The 16789-nt window shown below is 44.1% G+C and overlaps 1 protein-coding gene across 1 annotated transcript; it reads right to left on the reverse strand.

Moving 5' to 3' along the window:
- Nucleotides 1-873: 873 nt before the first annotated feature.
- LOC147457847 (expansin-A10-like) lies at nt 874-2719 on the reverse strand. The gene is made up of 3 exons (XM_086512633.1): nt 2484-2719; nt 2038-2362; nt 874-1650 (listed from the first exon to the last, which is right to left on the reverse strand). The coding sequence occupies exons 1-3, from the start codon at nt 2635-2637 to the stop codon at nt 1344-1346; spliced, it is 786 nt and encodes a 261-aa protein (XP_086368759.1). The 5' UTR covers nt 2638-2719; the 3' UTR covers nt 874-1343.
- Between the last annotated feature and the right edge of the window lie 14070 nt (nt 2720-16789).

The raw sequence follows: 16789 nt of genomic DNA on the forward strand, positions 1-16789 counted from the left end.
GTTAAGATTCTCTTCTCCTCAAGTAAGTGTGTGTGTGTGTGTGTGTGTGTGTGTATGTGTGTGTGTGCACGTGCTAATAAGAAGAGGAAAATGGTATAACGTTTTTATCACCCAAGCGTGGTAGATTGGTTATGCCATTTCTCTCTTGAATATGAAGTATTGAGTTCAACTCAAGTCTTCATCGCATAGATCTTGAGTTCGATTGGAGTCCTCATCAAATAGACCTATATTTAATGAAGGGCTAAGTAATGGGATCGACGACACAAAAGTTCACAACGGATTGAAAAGATCGCAACCATAGATGTCTGCTCAAAAACTAAACTTAGTGTGCCAAGTTTAGTGTGCCTCGCCCTTCACCCCAACAGTCATCCCATTACTTTCAAAGGTGTTACTTAGTGATGTTTGTTTTGGATTTGGGGGGGGGGGGGGGGGGATATACACACTCAAACTTATGTCACGAGAACCACCTCCCAAGCCAAGTCATGGGAGCAACGATTGAACGTTGGGACACAAATCTTGAGGGCGTAATGAAAAGTGATAAGCTGCGATTTTGGAGATGGCGAGTCCATGACCTTCATTAAACACCGCACACGACGCATGCAGAAAACATTCATACGCTTGCTCATCAGGTTTACGACATTGGCCAGGTTTACAAATACACTGATCTAACGACCTAGATTCAAGCTGCCATTCCTACGAGTTCGCATGCGTTGATCTCTTTGCTTGAGTTGGGAGGTCGCACGTGTAAGATAGTTCTGAGGTTAGTATATCAGTCGCAGTCATAAATAGTAAGCCTCATTCTCAAAAAAAAAATGTAGTGGTAATTCCAGAAGCTTTCATCACAAATTAATATAAAGCTGTACTTCCAAAAGCTTTGATCACAACGATTTAAGACGCATTTGTACTTCCAAAAGCTTTGATTACAAAGGGAAGGAGAGTTACTTCATCTCATTACAATAGGCTCTGAAATTTGCATCAAATGGTGAATGCGAAGCTTTTAGTTGGTTAAAGCAAAAGCTCAATCAACAGAAGATGCAAAATAAAGGCCACTGACTGCAGTAGTCGAAATCAAATAATAAAAACCAGAGAGAGAGCATTGCAAGGGCTTTTTTTCCTGCCTTGCCAAATGCTCTCAAGAATCAAAACAAGGAACAGCGGGCTACTGAATGATTTCAAAAAATATTCGGTCGCAGCCTCGGCTTCCTTGTAAGTCTCAAAAGCAAGCAAGATGTCTTGGAGGATGGAGAGATCTGTTAGTAGACCTCTTCCTGCATCAGAGATTTTAGAAAAAAGAGGGAAAATCAAAACAAGCAAATGTAGAGAAAAGCACACTTTTTGGAGATTTAAGGAGCTTGCACTGCTTCATAAGTCTGCCCATAATGCCAATCTCTCGGCACCACATCGTACCGCGTTAGCAATGATCCATCGCTCATTGTGAACTGAAATGAGAGAGGTTGGCCATCCAGCTTGTTGTTGTTCTGCCAATTTTCTCCCCAATTCCTAGTCATGGGTTGCCACCCAGTGTTTGAGCCTTTCACAGACACCGCCTCGATGCTCCCTGCACCTCCAACATTGGTGATGAGCATCAAGTTGAAGAATGAATGCCCATTGATTGTGACGTGGATTCCGCCTTTCCTAGAGCAGGGGACCCTGCACAAAATTGAACATCTGAGAGCATGTCTAGAGTTCAAAACTAACCAGGCCTTTCTTAACAAAAACCTCAATGAACACTAGGGCAGCTTTGTCTACAGTACCACAAGAAGTTTTGGACAAATTCTAACAATAATTTTCCCACATTGTAACTTACCTCAACATCATGAGCTTCTGTGAGGGAGGCACAGCATACCTAGCTAGGTATACGGTGCCTCTCGAGCAGAAGCTCATGATGTTATGCATTGTATGAAAAACACTGGAAAAGACTTCGTTTTCCTACATGAGAAAATTTCTAAATCTTCTTGTGAGTCTCTCTCTCTCTCTCTCTCTCTCTCTCTCTCTCTCTGAAACAGCTAGATCGGCGAAATGGTGGTGTAAATGGACCTGCGAAAAAGTACGGGGACTATCCCGCCCGCATCTGTTGCAATGACATCGAAGGCCGGCTGCGACATGTCGAAATGTTGAAGACCCGCGTTGCACCAGCCGCCATTGGAGTTGGACAACGCCGGGTTGGGCGGACAGAAATTAGTGGCCGTCACCACCACCGATTGTCCGCCCGCCTTGCACCACTTAGGGTCCTCGCCTTCATTGCATTTCACCTCGAAGCAGGCCCCACAATTCTGCCCTTCACTAAAGAGAGCAGAGCTCAACGCCGCCGTCATAGTGCCATAGCCAGAGCTGTAGAGGTCGCCATAGCCACAAGCACCACCTGCCCAAGTTCATAACCAGCACGAGACATGAGCTCAATCCCACAGAGACACACAAACTCTCTCTCTCTCTCTCTCTCTCTCTCTCTCTCTCTCTCTCTCTCTCTCTCTGTGCGCACTTACCCATTGTGCCCGATGCATCGCTCCCCCCGTAAAATGTAGCATGTGCACTCGACCACCCGCTCGTATGCCCTGCAGGCGCGTCGTAATAGCTTGCAAGAACTTCGCTAAGGCCAGAAACGACGACAAACGCGAGGCCCAACGCAGACATGGCCATGCCTGCCAAGCTAAACCTAACCAGGGTCACACTTACTACAAGCTTGCACGCCTTGTGAGAGCGAGGGAAGCTTTCAACTGCGGCAGCGCAGCTTTCTTATAGGGAAGGGACTCAAGGGTGTGTAGTGGCAGCTCGCGTGTGGGCGGTAACTGCACAGTTATTATTGGCCCCTCCCTTCACCCGAGGTGACCCACAACCGCTGCATAAAAACTCGCGTTCCCACCGTAGCCAGCCTCAGCCAGCATCCAAAGCTCTTGAAAACCCTACACATGATTTGAAGGTTTTTTGCACTTGGCTTTCTTTATTTAAAATTTGGAGCTAAATTTCAAAATTAGCCTATGGGTTACACATTCTTCAATCAAGCCACAACTACGGTCCCATCTGGGCTTGAACCTCGGACGTCCACTGTTTTCCTCACCCACAAATTTATATACACATAGTGTTTTCAAGCTCTAAATTTTATTTCTCGACTATTTAACTTAAGCAATTGTGTGCGTGTGTGTGTGTGTGTGTGTGTGTGTGAGAGAGAGAGAGAGAGAGAGAGAGAGGTGGCTAACCTTGGCTAGTTCTATTGTCACTCTCACCCACCACATGCAAACGCTAAAAGAGCCAACCACGAGCATGTTCTTGGACGCGTGATAAAGGAGATCCTCCTCCTCCTTTTGCAAAAAGAAGAAAGTTTTTTAACCTTTTTGGGATTCTTAGAAATACCTTATTATTTGCAAGTATGCGTGCTTATCCTAAGTTGACAGATTGGGTGTGTGATTCCCCTAAGCATTAAGGAAGTGGTCCCACGATGCATAATTGTGCCTCATGCACGATCACGGGCATCACTTATTTGTGTTATATGCAACTATGCAAGTCTTTTTGCAACTATACTGATTTCGGCATAGTTGCACCAGAAACATGCTATTGATAGCTAATGCACGTATGAGCACATCCTACACTAGATGTTATGGGCATCTACATGCAAAGAGAGGGGGGAAGTGTAGTAGCTTGTGCAAAAACACACACACACACACACACATAGGCCTTGGGGCAAAGAGAGGGAGAGAGAGCTTTTATTAGCTAACACTTCCTTTTGCCCCTACTTGTGAACCCCATCCCTCCACTTAGAATCTTACATTGAGTTTAGGGCAGAAGAAATGTGGGAGAATGAGAAGCTTAAGAGCACAATAGTAGTGTTATTTGTGAATACAAAGATGGAATCATGTGTGTGTAACAATGCATTTGGACAAACACCTGTAGTGAGGGGAAAAAGAGCCCTTGCCATCCTAAGAGTATTTGCACACATCGCTACTAGTGTATAGTAGTGAACGCACCTAGTGATGGAATGAAGAGCATGCATTGGCATTCATATATAGAAAAAAAAATTCATCCCTTTGCACTATAAACAACCCACAAAGGGGAGTAAGCCTAAAAGTTATGCATTGCAAACATATGGTAACAAAACCCCCTAGGAATGACGATGAAAGAAGAATGTGTTTGCATTCACTTGGAAAGTGTCACCCCATATTGAAAATGATGAATCCACAAAGGTGAGTAAACGATTACCCTACAATCTGCATGTGCCAGGCTGATCTATCCTTTAGAGAATCTCTCCCTAACATACTAGTAACCCATCTGAATTTGTTGTTGAGATGTATGGTCAATCACCCATATCCGTGATGCACCTATCACGAACAGGTAGAAACGATGAGAGACAAACATATATACTTACCTATGGAGCTCTAGTGGTAATGCAAATGGATCGTTCTCCAACACCTTATATTGGATAAAGAGGAATAAGCAATGGTATAGCTAGTAAGCCAATGGGGAATGGCGAGCCACACATAGGCCATTTGCCTTTATTGCAATAACCTCCCACTTAAATGTAGTGTTCCTTTAAGGTAACTATTGATAAATAAATATACAAGGTGTCCAAAGTCCATATCTCTACCCAATGTCCACAAGCATTCAATAGTGGCTTGGAAAAAAAGTCTTCTTAAGATTATCTACACAATTGTCATTTTTGTAAATATAGAAAATTGTCCTCATATGGAATGTCGGAATCGCAATGCAAAATTGGAACCTCTGCAAGATTGTCTAAAATCTTGCACTTGATGAGTATCCCATATAGCTTCCTCGTTGGCCTTTGATGTACCAACATTCTTAGCTTCTGCGTGTGTAGACATAGATGTGCAAATAAGATTCTCATAAAATTGCACCACTAGTGAACATAGAGACAAAGGCTGAAGAAGATCTTCTCTTATCCATGTACTCAACAATGTTGAGATCTCAAGCTCAACACATGATATGCCTAGATGACTTCTTGCCTACATTTATCACTAGCATGAGGTAGCGAGCACAAGGATCTTCGCTAATGGTACTACAATTGGATTTCACCAACAGGTCATCAACATAGTCTACCTACTAAGACTGATGGCCACTTATAGATCTTGCCAGCTCACTCACTAGCAATTGCATATTGACAAGTGTACATGGTTCTTATTATGTTACATTTATCGCATTTATGTTTTGTAGACCTTATCATCATTTTGAGTAGTGCAAAAGAAGAAGAAGCAACTTTCAACCTCCATCTCCATTGTGTGCTCTCTTGGTTGTGCTCGGGAGGCTCACTTTAATAACAAAGTGCCTATCCCCCGTGTTCAACAGTAGGAATTATATTATTCTATATTTTCTCACCTTTTCACATATAGAAGGGTGCATGTTGAAAAATTGATCTCAAAGAAAAAGATTGAATAAGAAAAGGGTCTCTTTTATTGGTGAAAAAAACACAGCTAAAGGGCTTTATATATAAGCGCCTTGAGCACACATGATATATAGGTTTTACATATAGTGACCCCTGCAAATGGTGTGTGTGTATGTGCTTGCAAGCTCTTCCCTTCTCTACCTCTTTACATGGTATCAGAGTAGACCAGATTTCTAAAGTCGATGCGGTGCACATCAAAGGTTCCTATGAGAGCTTCCAAGGCTCTCATTTGCAAATATTAATGGGAGAATATTTGCATCACAAGCATGAGACCCGCCACATAAAATGAGAACCTAGATATAAACAAGAGTTGATGATTTGGGGGGGGGGGGGTGTCAAGACACCGGCAAGGCTGAACTAGACAAGGGCAAGGACAGGCTAGGCAGTGTGGAAAGGGAGTCCAACTAGGGCAAAGGGCCAAGGGCTATGCTATATAGTGGGTGGTTGGGTGGTGGACTCCTAGGTTCTAGTTCCCCTTGTCTAACATTGGTATCAAGAGCTTGGTTCTTTTTTGGGAAAGGCATAGCCGTGGAGGAGGGGAGCCACACAACCTTGCATGAGCAAGTTGCATGTCAGGGTCACCAAGTCGTGGAACACCTCTCCTGTGAGGAGGACGACAAGCAAGCGGTCCGTGGGGAACCCCCCTTGCAAGGAGGAGCCGCCGAGGCGAACCTACGTCAAAATCTCCCCTCGCGGACTCTACGGCTGCACGCCAGGCAAGGGAGCACTTTATGACCTTGGGTCGAAGCCCCTAGCTCCCCTCAGTGGCCGCCATGGCGGGTTTCCTTGCTCGCACGCTGCTCTAAGCGGCCATAGCCGTTGTGTGCTTGTTTATTTCCCACTACACAGGCGCCCAGCCCCCTTGGGGGTTAGTGGCCACACCCTATTTTAGACAACAAGGGGCGGTACCCACAGTGGGGTACCCCACCCCGTTCCTCGTGTGCGGATTCGGCAAGGTCCTGAGAGGTGCAGCATCTCGACACGACTGGCACAAACTTTGAGCGCCAAATTCTCTGCGTATTACCAGCAGAAACTCATAGATTTAAGAAAACCCTTCCGATGGGAGTTCAAAGTACAATTACCTTTCAAAATCAATTAACAATTGCAAGTATAATTGATTCGGCTACCAAGGAATTGCGGAATTCCCTATACGACGGACAATTCGAATCGATTTCCACCGGGATACTATCGATTTTGACGGAATTAGCAAGGCTAATTACACTTTGCGAGTGCTCTCAATCTCAGGTATTTTTTCTGACTACTGTCGCCATGGATTCGGATATCAATATGACATTTGATTTTGAGCAAAGTACGCCTGATCCTGCCAATGATGGCCCGCGACCGGATCCTTTCAAGGAGAGTATCCACGATGCTACGGCAGGTGATGACACTTACGATGTCATAAAATCTAATATCTAATATCTAACCAACCCAAATGATTTTCTTGTGGGAGAATAAACGGGAACAAGTGTTAAGATATAGACATGTGCTTATAGATCTATCTCAACACGGGGCAATGGTAAAGGGGCCCAAATGAGAGATGGTCTATCAAAGAGCAAGGCTAACAAATGGAGCATAATACCTTAGGCTTAGCTTCATTGAAGACCTCCAATAATGTGTGTAAAAGTCCTTTGACCTTAGGTAAGCTAGGGCTGAGCTTGAGGCGCAGGAACCCAACCTAGCTCGAGGTGCTTGTCATGCTTGATGACTAAAGTGCTTGAGGTGCTTGAGATGCTTGAGGTGCTTAATGATTGAGATGCTTGAGGTGCTTGACATGCTTGAGATGCTAGGGTTGCACTTGAGGTGAGAACCCAGCCCAAGCTTAAAGTGCTTAAGACTCCAAGCTTGCGGTGGGAACTGGGCCTATGCATGAGGGGCTTGAGGTGTCAAAAAGCCAAATATTCAATCCCTACAAGGAGGGGGCGAGCCCTACATGAGGGAGGATGAGAGAGAACACCCACACACTCACACAAGGCATGCATGGTACAAAGAAAGAAAAAGGGACACTTGTCAAGTTCCTCCTCATGTTGCCCTCATGGTGTGCCTGAAACCTATTGGTTGGCCACCCAAGGGGTCCAATGATAATTTAGGAGATTTAATTAATTGATTTAGCATTTATCTAGCCCTCTCTCTCAAAGGGGAAAGGGGGACACTTGTCTCAAGGCTACCCTTGCTGCTTGTAATGCCTCCTGCTTATGATTGGCTATGCCTGGAGGGGTCCAATGAGCTTCAAGCATGAGCTACAAGGGGGGGTGTAGACGACTGGATAGTTCACTGTGTGGGAACGTGTTCTTAGGAGATGGGCAACGAATTACTTAGTAGTTACTATGGTAATTACTACAGTAAACCCGAAGTGTATAAATAGGGCCCATTACATTGTAATCGGGTTGGCAGTTGTCATCATTTGGGTTAGCGCCTTGGCTATACTTGTACTTGAGAATCATTGGCAGTATTGTCGGCTGTACTTTCTCTCTATAAATCATATTCGCTGTAATCTTGATTAGTAATTCCAATCATGGCATATATTCCAGTTATACTTACTTCTCGCCCAGTCTTCTGAATCTGAATCTGAATCTGAATCTTATTTCCAGTACATAAGTCTGATTCTTATTTCAGTATCCAAATTCCAGTTTAGTTTCTGATTCTTGTCCAGTCAACTGTCTGAAATCTTCCTACACTAGTAGCTGAAATCTTCTAACACTAGAATTAGCTGTCTCAAGAGATCAACTCCAATTCCATTTTGGCGATCACGGTGGCTCGAGCTGAAGCTTGTTGACTGAAAGACTCTTCTCCCAGTTCGAAGTTTTCAGCAATGGCACCAAAATCCAGTCGTGGCCGGAAATCCACCATTCGTGTTGACCCCATTCCTGAGGAGTTAGGAAGAGAGTTTGACCCCAAGAAAGAGAAGATGACTGACACTGAGGCTTAGGAGGAGCATAGTCAGGCTGATGAGGCGTAGGACTCACAGCACTCCAGTCATTCTCGATGCCAACGGGCAGAACGGGAAGCACGGAAGGCAAAGTGTTCCAAGAGTTCTCGGTCCCGGCAGAGAGAGGAGGATACCAAGGGAGGTAAAGGAAGTCCCCGTACTTCTAGCAGACAAACCAAAGAAGACACTGACACTCAGACAGAGACAGAGATTGATTGGGATGCTGACACTAACAATTGCAAGAAGACTCCCAAGCGTCATTCTGAATCCAAGAAAAGAAGTGGCAGGATCAGTAGTAGTAATCGGAATGATTACACAGCTTCCCTGAAGATTTCTTTTCCAATATAGGGAAGAAGGATGATCCAGACGTTCACATACAAGCTTTCGAGCAGTATGCTGAACTGGAAAATATTGATGAAGATGATTGGGGGGAATATTTTTCACAAACCTTGAAGGAGGCAGCGAGGAAATGGTATTACCATTACCCTGCGTGCCAGCTCAGATCATACAACAAATTGCTTAAAGCTTCAGGTTGGAATATTTCGACAATAGAGGGGACGAAGATATTCTCTGTGAATTAGATAAGATCAAACAGAGAAATTTATCAGTCCGCAGTTATGTGGAAAAGATCAAGGAGCTAACTAGGCAATTACAGGAATCGCCATCTGAGAAGAGGTTGAGGGCATGGTTCCTGAATGGGTTCAGAAGAAAAAATCTTAGGGAACAAGAGGTACCAGCCCCTACTAAGAAATTCAATGATCTGGTCCAAAGGGCATTAAAGCTGGAACATCAGGCCAAGAAGGAAAAGAGCCACAAGAAGAGTAGCAGTAGCTCTGCTACTGAAAGTTTTGATTCCAATAGCTCCGAGAGTAGCTCTAATGGACGAGCAAAGGAGAAATCAAAGAAGGGATCCTGGACCAAGAAAATTGAAGAAATGGCTAGACAGATTGCCGAAATTAGCCACACAAGACAGCCAGTTCGAAAGATGGAGACTTGGTGTTCGAAATGCAAATCCAAGGACCATATCTCCAATGAATGTCCACAATGTACCTACTACAAGGCTTTTGGTCATCTATGGAACAATTGTGGTATCAGAATCCACCACTTTAAGAAAGGCAAAGATCTGTCAATGGTTGCCTACACTGAACCAGTGAAGGTAGAACCAGTCAAAGTAGCTCAAGAGGAGAGACCGGGTACCAATGGTACTGGTCAGGGACGTGGCCGATTCCAACCAGGTATGGGCAGAGGCAGAGGATGAGGCAACTTCCAGAACAGGAGCATGAATTGCTATACTTGTGGGAAGTATGGCCATTTTGCAGCCCAATGCCCAGATGCACATGCAACGACTACTACTGAGGCTAAGGCACCAGAGCCAGTCCCAGTCAGTGTAGTTACTAGAAGCAAGGGTGTAGTCATTGAAGAAATCCCAGACACTTCAGAAGCACCAGTCAATCCTAACAGCAGCAAGTCGCCTCAACAAAGAGAAGTTTGGAAGCCCAAAGGTAAAGAAAAGGTGGTAGATGAGTGGCAAGAGCAGAGGGAACTAGCGGCTAAAATCACGGAGGATTTAGCCAAGAAGCTGTCAGAGCGGCCAGAAAGTTTCGAAGCTAGAGTCATTCAAAGGATACCAGCCCAATCGACTGATAAAGATCAGTCAGTACCGGCCATAACTGAGACCATGTTGACTGTGGTACACGGACTAGCTGATGAACGTGGAGTGGATGGAAAGAGTGGAAACACTGCAAAAGAAGAATGGCAGTGTGAAGATACCAGTTCTTCAAGCTCTGACAATCAGTCTAATCAAGAGAGAGAAGAAATTCATGTGAAAATTTGTGATAGAATTCAGAAGCTGACTGTAGAGTTGGAGGATATAAGAAAAACCTTGCCTGAGGTGGCCAACTTTATCAGACAGCGCAGGAAAACTGAGGCAGAGGCCAGAACAGTGGACCTGACGGCCATCCGCGATGATAAAGTTCCACTTATTCAGGTGGACTATAAGGTCAGGAAGTAGTGGGAACCTCTCTCAAGTGTTATCCTGGATGGAGGGGCATGAGTTAACATAATGGCAACCCATCTTCAGCAAAGAATGGCTATCACCAATATGAAACCAGCACCATTCAAAGTACGAATGGCAGATTATAGAGTCGTACAGGGGACGGGTATGATTGAAAATATGCAGATAAGAGTTGGGAGGGAGAAATTCAAAACCAGTTTCCTAGTCCTGGATGTGCAAGGAGCATATGGGATGCTTCTCGGGCGCCCACGGTTGAGAACAGCACATGCTATTCATGACTATGCAAACCAAACATTAACATAGAAGGGGCCAGTGGTGGTAGAATCCAAATCCAGACCAACAATACCAGGAGCTGGAAAAAGGAACTGAGGCCGAAGGATTTATGTCATAAGTACAGAGCCAAGAAGATCGAGCGAATGCTAGCGGCCATGAACATATTCCCTTTGGCAGAAATGGACTTGAATGCATTCTTGCTGAACAAAGAGCAGGCTGACAAGTAGAAGAGACAATTCCCCGATCAGTTTACTGAAGTCAATACAGGGGAAAGAACAGTTCAGCTAACTGGAAGGATGGTGGAACCAGCTGATACTGGTATGGTAGAGGAACCAGTATGTTCTGAAGAGTACCCAGTGGATGAGAATACTGATTCAGAAATGAATGGACCATCCGGGGATTACGCTGAAGAATCGACCAAACGAAAAGGAGACGGGCCAAACTGGTTGCTTCCAGACGACAAAGAAGTGGAAGAGTGGAACCTAGGATCAGAGGATAATCCTAGGATGATCAAGGTTAACAAGCACCTCAACCCGACAATGAAGGAAAAGGCACGAAAAATGTTCCAAAACTATAAAGATGTGTTTGCCTGGGAACATACAGATCTGAAGGGAGTAGATCCTGAAGTATGTCAGCACCGAATACCACTGAAACCAGATGCTAGGCTAGTACGATTGCAAAGATACCGGATGAACCCCAACTATGCAAAGAAGGTCAAGGAGGAGATTGATAATCTTCTCAAGGCTGGGTTTATCACAGAAGTGGCAAGCAGTGATTGGCTATTTCCCATAGTCGTCGTCCCCAAGAAGAATGGGAAATTGAGAGTCTGCGTCGACTATAGGAAACTAAACGCCCAAACTATTAAGGATCCATTTTCCTTGCCTTTTACTGACATGTTTCTTGATGAGATTGCAGGATATGAAATGTATAGCTTCATGGATGGCTATAGTGGCTATAACCAGTTACAGATCGCTCCTGAAGATAGAGCCAAGACCACTTTCATCACTGAGTGGGGAGCTTTCATGTATCTGGTGATGCCTTTTGGCCTGTGCAATGCACCAGCTACCTTTCAACGGTGTATGATGGAGATGTTTAATGAATTTCTTCATCGGTTCCTCGCCATTTTCATGGATGACTTCACTGTCTATTCAGATGAGGAACAACACCTCCTATTCCTAGAAATGATTTTCAAACGCTATCAAGAGAAGCGCATTTGCTTGAATCCATTCAAATCTGTTTTTTTAGTCTGGAAGGGACAGCTACTGGGACATGTGGTTTCCCGAAATGGAATAGAGATGGCCAATGACAAAATTCAGTGTGTTCAGCAAGCTAAAGCACCTAGAACTGCTTCAGAGTTGAGTTCTTTCTTGGGTTATGTGAATTTCTATAGAAGATTTGTACATAAGTTTGCTTCTCAAGCAGTACCACTATATGAGCTTACAAAGAAGACCAATAAGTTCAACTGGACTGCTAAATGCGAGGAGAGCTTCCAGAATCTGAAAAAAGCCATTATCAGTAAACCAGTCCTTAGGCAGCCAAACTGGGATATTATTTTCCACGTACATGTCGATGCTTCCGGATTGGCAATGGGGGCAATATTAGCTCAGCCAGAAGGAAGAACTCATTATCCGGTTTATTTTACCAGTCGCAGATTCAGTCAGCCTAAACAAGTCTATACAATTACTGAGGCAGAAGCCCTTGGAATGGTTTTCAGTGCTACAAAGTTCAGGCATTACCTGTTGGGAAAGTTATTCCATTTTTATGTGGACCATCAAGCTCTTCTGTTTCTGATTAATAAAGTCATTATTCAAGGCAGGCTGATAAGATGAATAATGTTCCTAATGGAATTTGAATTCAAAATTTTCCATAAGCCTAGCCGAAACCATTGTGGAGTTGATTTTCTTTCAAGAAGTACGGAAGGATATTTAGAATCACCCTTGAGAGATGAACCAGTGGATGCCGATTTATTTCAGTTAGAGGCAGAAGACTCAGTGGATCCTAAATCGTATGATATTTATCAATTTCTTTCCCAAGGTGCCTTTCCAGAGGATTGGAAGCAGAATCAGAAGAAAGCTCTGATCATAAAAAGCCTGAAATTTACTATCATAGGAGGATTACTTTATCGACTGGGTGTTGATGGTATACTTCGACGATGTGTCCCTATGGAAGGAAGAATGCAAGTAATTTCAGAAGCACATAATGGTGAATCTGGTGGACACTTTTCCAACGAAGTAACCTATAAGAAGATTCTGCAAGCTGGTCTGTGGTGGCAAACACTGATTGCTGATGTCACAAAAACTTGTGACATATGCCAAAGAATGGGTCGACCAACATCTGCAGATATGACTCCCTTGATGCCAGTACAACCACTGGGAGTATTCATGAAATGGGGACTAGATTTTATGGGACCTTTTAAGAAGGTTACTCCCAGGAAGAACAAGTACATAGTAATGGCTCCTTGTTATGTAACCAAGTGGGTTGAAGCTAAGGCTCTTCCTGACAACACAGCCAAGTCAATTGCAAGGTTGCTATTTGAGAATATTGTCTGCCGATATGGATGTCCAGTAGAGATTGTGACAGATCAAGGAACAACGACACTATGGAAATCCTATTGGATATGCTTTCAGTCAAGCATCGGAAATCTACTCCTTACTATCCCAGATGTAATGGACAGGCTGAAAGGAGCAACAAGACAATAAAGACTATTCTCACTAAGGTGGTGCAAAAGAAACCAGACCAGTGGGATTTGAAACTTTAGACTGCTCTATGGGCTTATAGGACAACTTATAAGGTAACTACTGGAATGACACCATTTAGAATGGTGTATGGCACTGAAGTTGTGGTTCCCATGGAGTTTGTGATCCCAAGTCTGAGAATGGCTATGAAGTATGGCTTAGACTTCAACCATAATCTTAAAAAATGGCTAGATGAACTGATGCAATTAGATGAACTTAGGCAACGGGCTATGTTGGAACAAGAAATTGTTCAACAACGAAGGAAGCATTGGCATGATCGCCGAATTAAAGTTCGAGAATTTCAGAAAGGAGATTTGGTGCTTCGATATCAGTCTAGACTGGGTCCAAAGAAGCCGAACCTGAAGATTGCCTGGGCAGGACCATTTGAGGTAGACTGGGTCTTCTCCAATGGCACAGTCAGACTGAAAGATTTATCTGGATTGTTGTTGCCAGGAGTATATAATGGGGCAAAGATCAAGCTTTATTATTCAAAGGCTAGAGAAACTGGGCAAGAACAAGGTACTAAGGAACTGGAACTGACTGATCAAGAGATACCAGAATCAGACATTTTTGGACTTTTTCATGTGCAACCAGTTCCAATTTCAGAACCAGTACCAGCTGAGACTGCCATGTCTCCTACGATGTCGCATACGACGAAAACAACGCCGTCTAACGTGTCCAGAATGACCACAATACCAACATGTCACCTGTCGGCGTGCTCGTGAATGTACATGTCTCACACGAGTCCGTGATGACTCAGATCTATCATACATATCATGTAAGCTGCGCCAAAGTGCTCTCGAAGTAGTCTCATACATAACAAGAGCATATACATATTCCGCAAGGTGCAAAGAGAGCGTAGATAGTGCCATCTCCTCTAGCTCCTGCCACTGATCGTTAGACATGTTTGAAGGTCTACCTGCATCACCACTCAATGGTCGATGCAACCCTCGTTGTGTCAATGCGTCAAGCATACACTCTCTCCATGCCGCAAAGTCTGACCCATCAAACATGCGCATCTGTGAGAGGTCACAATCTGATCGATCACCTGTCTCTGTCGTGAGCACAATGTAGAAAACTAGAAAGCAAAACCACCTCACCAACAACACCTGAAAACTGTCCACCAATATGGCCAGAAACACAATGTAAAACCTGTGAGACACACTCCAAAATAGAGCTCCCACAATGTCAATACAAGTCAGCCCTAAACTGGCTCGAATCGCATCAACAAAAGTTTGCAAATATGGCTCAAAACCTGATGCAAAGTTGCACCAATAACCGTGCAAAATCTTGCACAAAATCACAAGTCAATATGACTCAATCGCGCATAAATATCTGAAAATTTTTTGGCAGAGTCTCCTTTGTAACTGGAGCAAAATCTCAACAGTAAACCTCAAAGAGACAATAATATATGCCACAATGGCCAATCCGGGAATAAACTCGACCGGAATCACCTCACAAAGTCATACATATGAGCATACCCGCTCTTGCCGGAGTACCACTCAACGGCACCTCAAATGACATACATGTGAGTGATGATTGCTGCCAAAATACCTTTCAATCGATGACCAAATGTCTACCAGATAACTATAGCAACATTTCACAAAACCTTGCAAGATCTGTCGCTATGCACAATGCGAAATACGGCACACAAGGGCATACACAAGTGACTCCAAACTCCAACCAAATGATGACTGAAAATCACCTGTCAAAGTGGGAGTAAACTCAACCACTAAACTGTCAAAGAGCAACCTACGGATATGTAGAAGCTATGGCGAGAACCTGGATAAAATCCAACAGAGTTTCTTCTATAAATTGAGCCAAATCTCAAATAATCTCAGCCATAAACAAATACACAAATCCATATATGGCATACATAAACCGCCAAGACCATGGCAACATAGCTCACTCTCGCATGAGTGGCTCTCTGGACAAATGCATATCCAAAAAACCTGTGTACACCTATGAATTTGCTGGTTGCTGCAGAAAATACTCCGTGTGTGTGAGATATACCAAAACAGTGTTTTTGGGACCCGAAAGTGCACAAATAAACCTGCTGATGTACCTACTGTAATTCAAAGCATAATTTCAGCAAATAGACATCACCATCGCATCCGGAGCATGCCAAAACCCTGACCTAGACTCTTGGATCATATAGATCTAACTCTCTATGACGGAGCTACGCAAAAAACTGTGTTTTAGAGCCCGAAAATGGCAAAAACGAGCTGCACACAGTCTTGAACCTGCTCATGCTCCACTCTGCGTGATGCAATGTCCTCTCAATGCAAGATCCAACACAAGAGCTCTGCCACAACAGCATCCAAGCACTCGAATGTCAAGCTCTCCTCCGCCGAGCACTTCTCTAGCGAGCTCCACTGAGCTCAAAAGCTCCTCTCACCAAGGAAGCCGCAACCGCCTCCTCGACCAAACTTGACCACACCAAGCTCCTAAGCTCCAAAGACAATGCTCCTCAAGCTAAAATCTCTCTCCGTGAAACTCCGCGATCGAACTCCACCGTCGAGAGCGAGCGAGCTATCGCCTCGAAGCTCTCAAAGCCATCGTGCTCTCCGCGGTCACCATAGCTCTAATACCAATTGAAGGGGATTGGGGAGCACCACAGACGGAGAGTGAGAGAGAGTGAGAAGGAGACACACATACGATGTGGGTGGGGAGACTCAAAGAGTGAGCAACCCCCTATACACTTATGCTATGTATAAGGTATACAAGTCAGTGGGCGCCCAGACTCTGGGCGGCCGGGCAAGGCACAGACGCCTATACCCCAACAATCATGACATGAAAGAAGAATTTTCTCTATCTCTTGCACACCTGGTACTCTCCTCAAGACCAAATCTTTCCCTTTGTGATATAAATCGTCCCCAATCAACTGGTAAGGTGTGGCCTTCTTAACTAGTCTATGTCTTTGCACCTTGTCTAAGTGTTTGGGGCACTCACCTGCTTGTAGAAAGAAAATAATTTCTTTTAGCTCCTCTTGACCTTGATATTTGGGTTCATATAGTTTCACACCTCCTACCGCCATTTGAAGCTTTTCATTTGCGAGTAAGTCTGCTTCCTCGTTATGAGTTCTCACAATGTGTTGTACCTGTGTTGCTTTAAAACCCTTCATCAAAGCTCTTACACTACTAAGCCACTCAAACAATGTACGATTCTTGCACCTCCAAGTTCCGTGGATTTGCCTGACCACTAGCAAAGAATCACTTTTTATAATAAGTCTTTGTATGCCTAATTCTTTGCATTCTTCTAACCCAAGGGTTAGAGCAGCATACTCATCCTCATTGTTGGAGTGAACATTGGGTAGAGTGATACCTTTTCTAACCATTACCTCCTTTTGTGGGTTAAAAATGATGATCCCCCCTGCTTCTTTGTCTTGTTGGCATTGATAAGCTCCGTCAAAGCATAAAGTATGGGCATTATCAATCTCCTTCACTTTG

The sequence above is a fragment of the Adiantum capillus-veneris genome, chromosome 5, assembly GCF_014529385.1.
Source record: "Adiantum capillus-veneris isolate H3 chromosome 5, ASM1452938v2, whole genome shotgun sequence".
NCBI lineage: Eukaryota > Viridiplantae > Streptophyta > Polypodiopsida > Polypodiales > Pteridaceae > Adiantum > Adiantum capillus-veneris.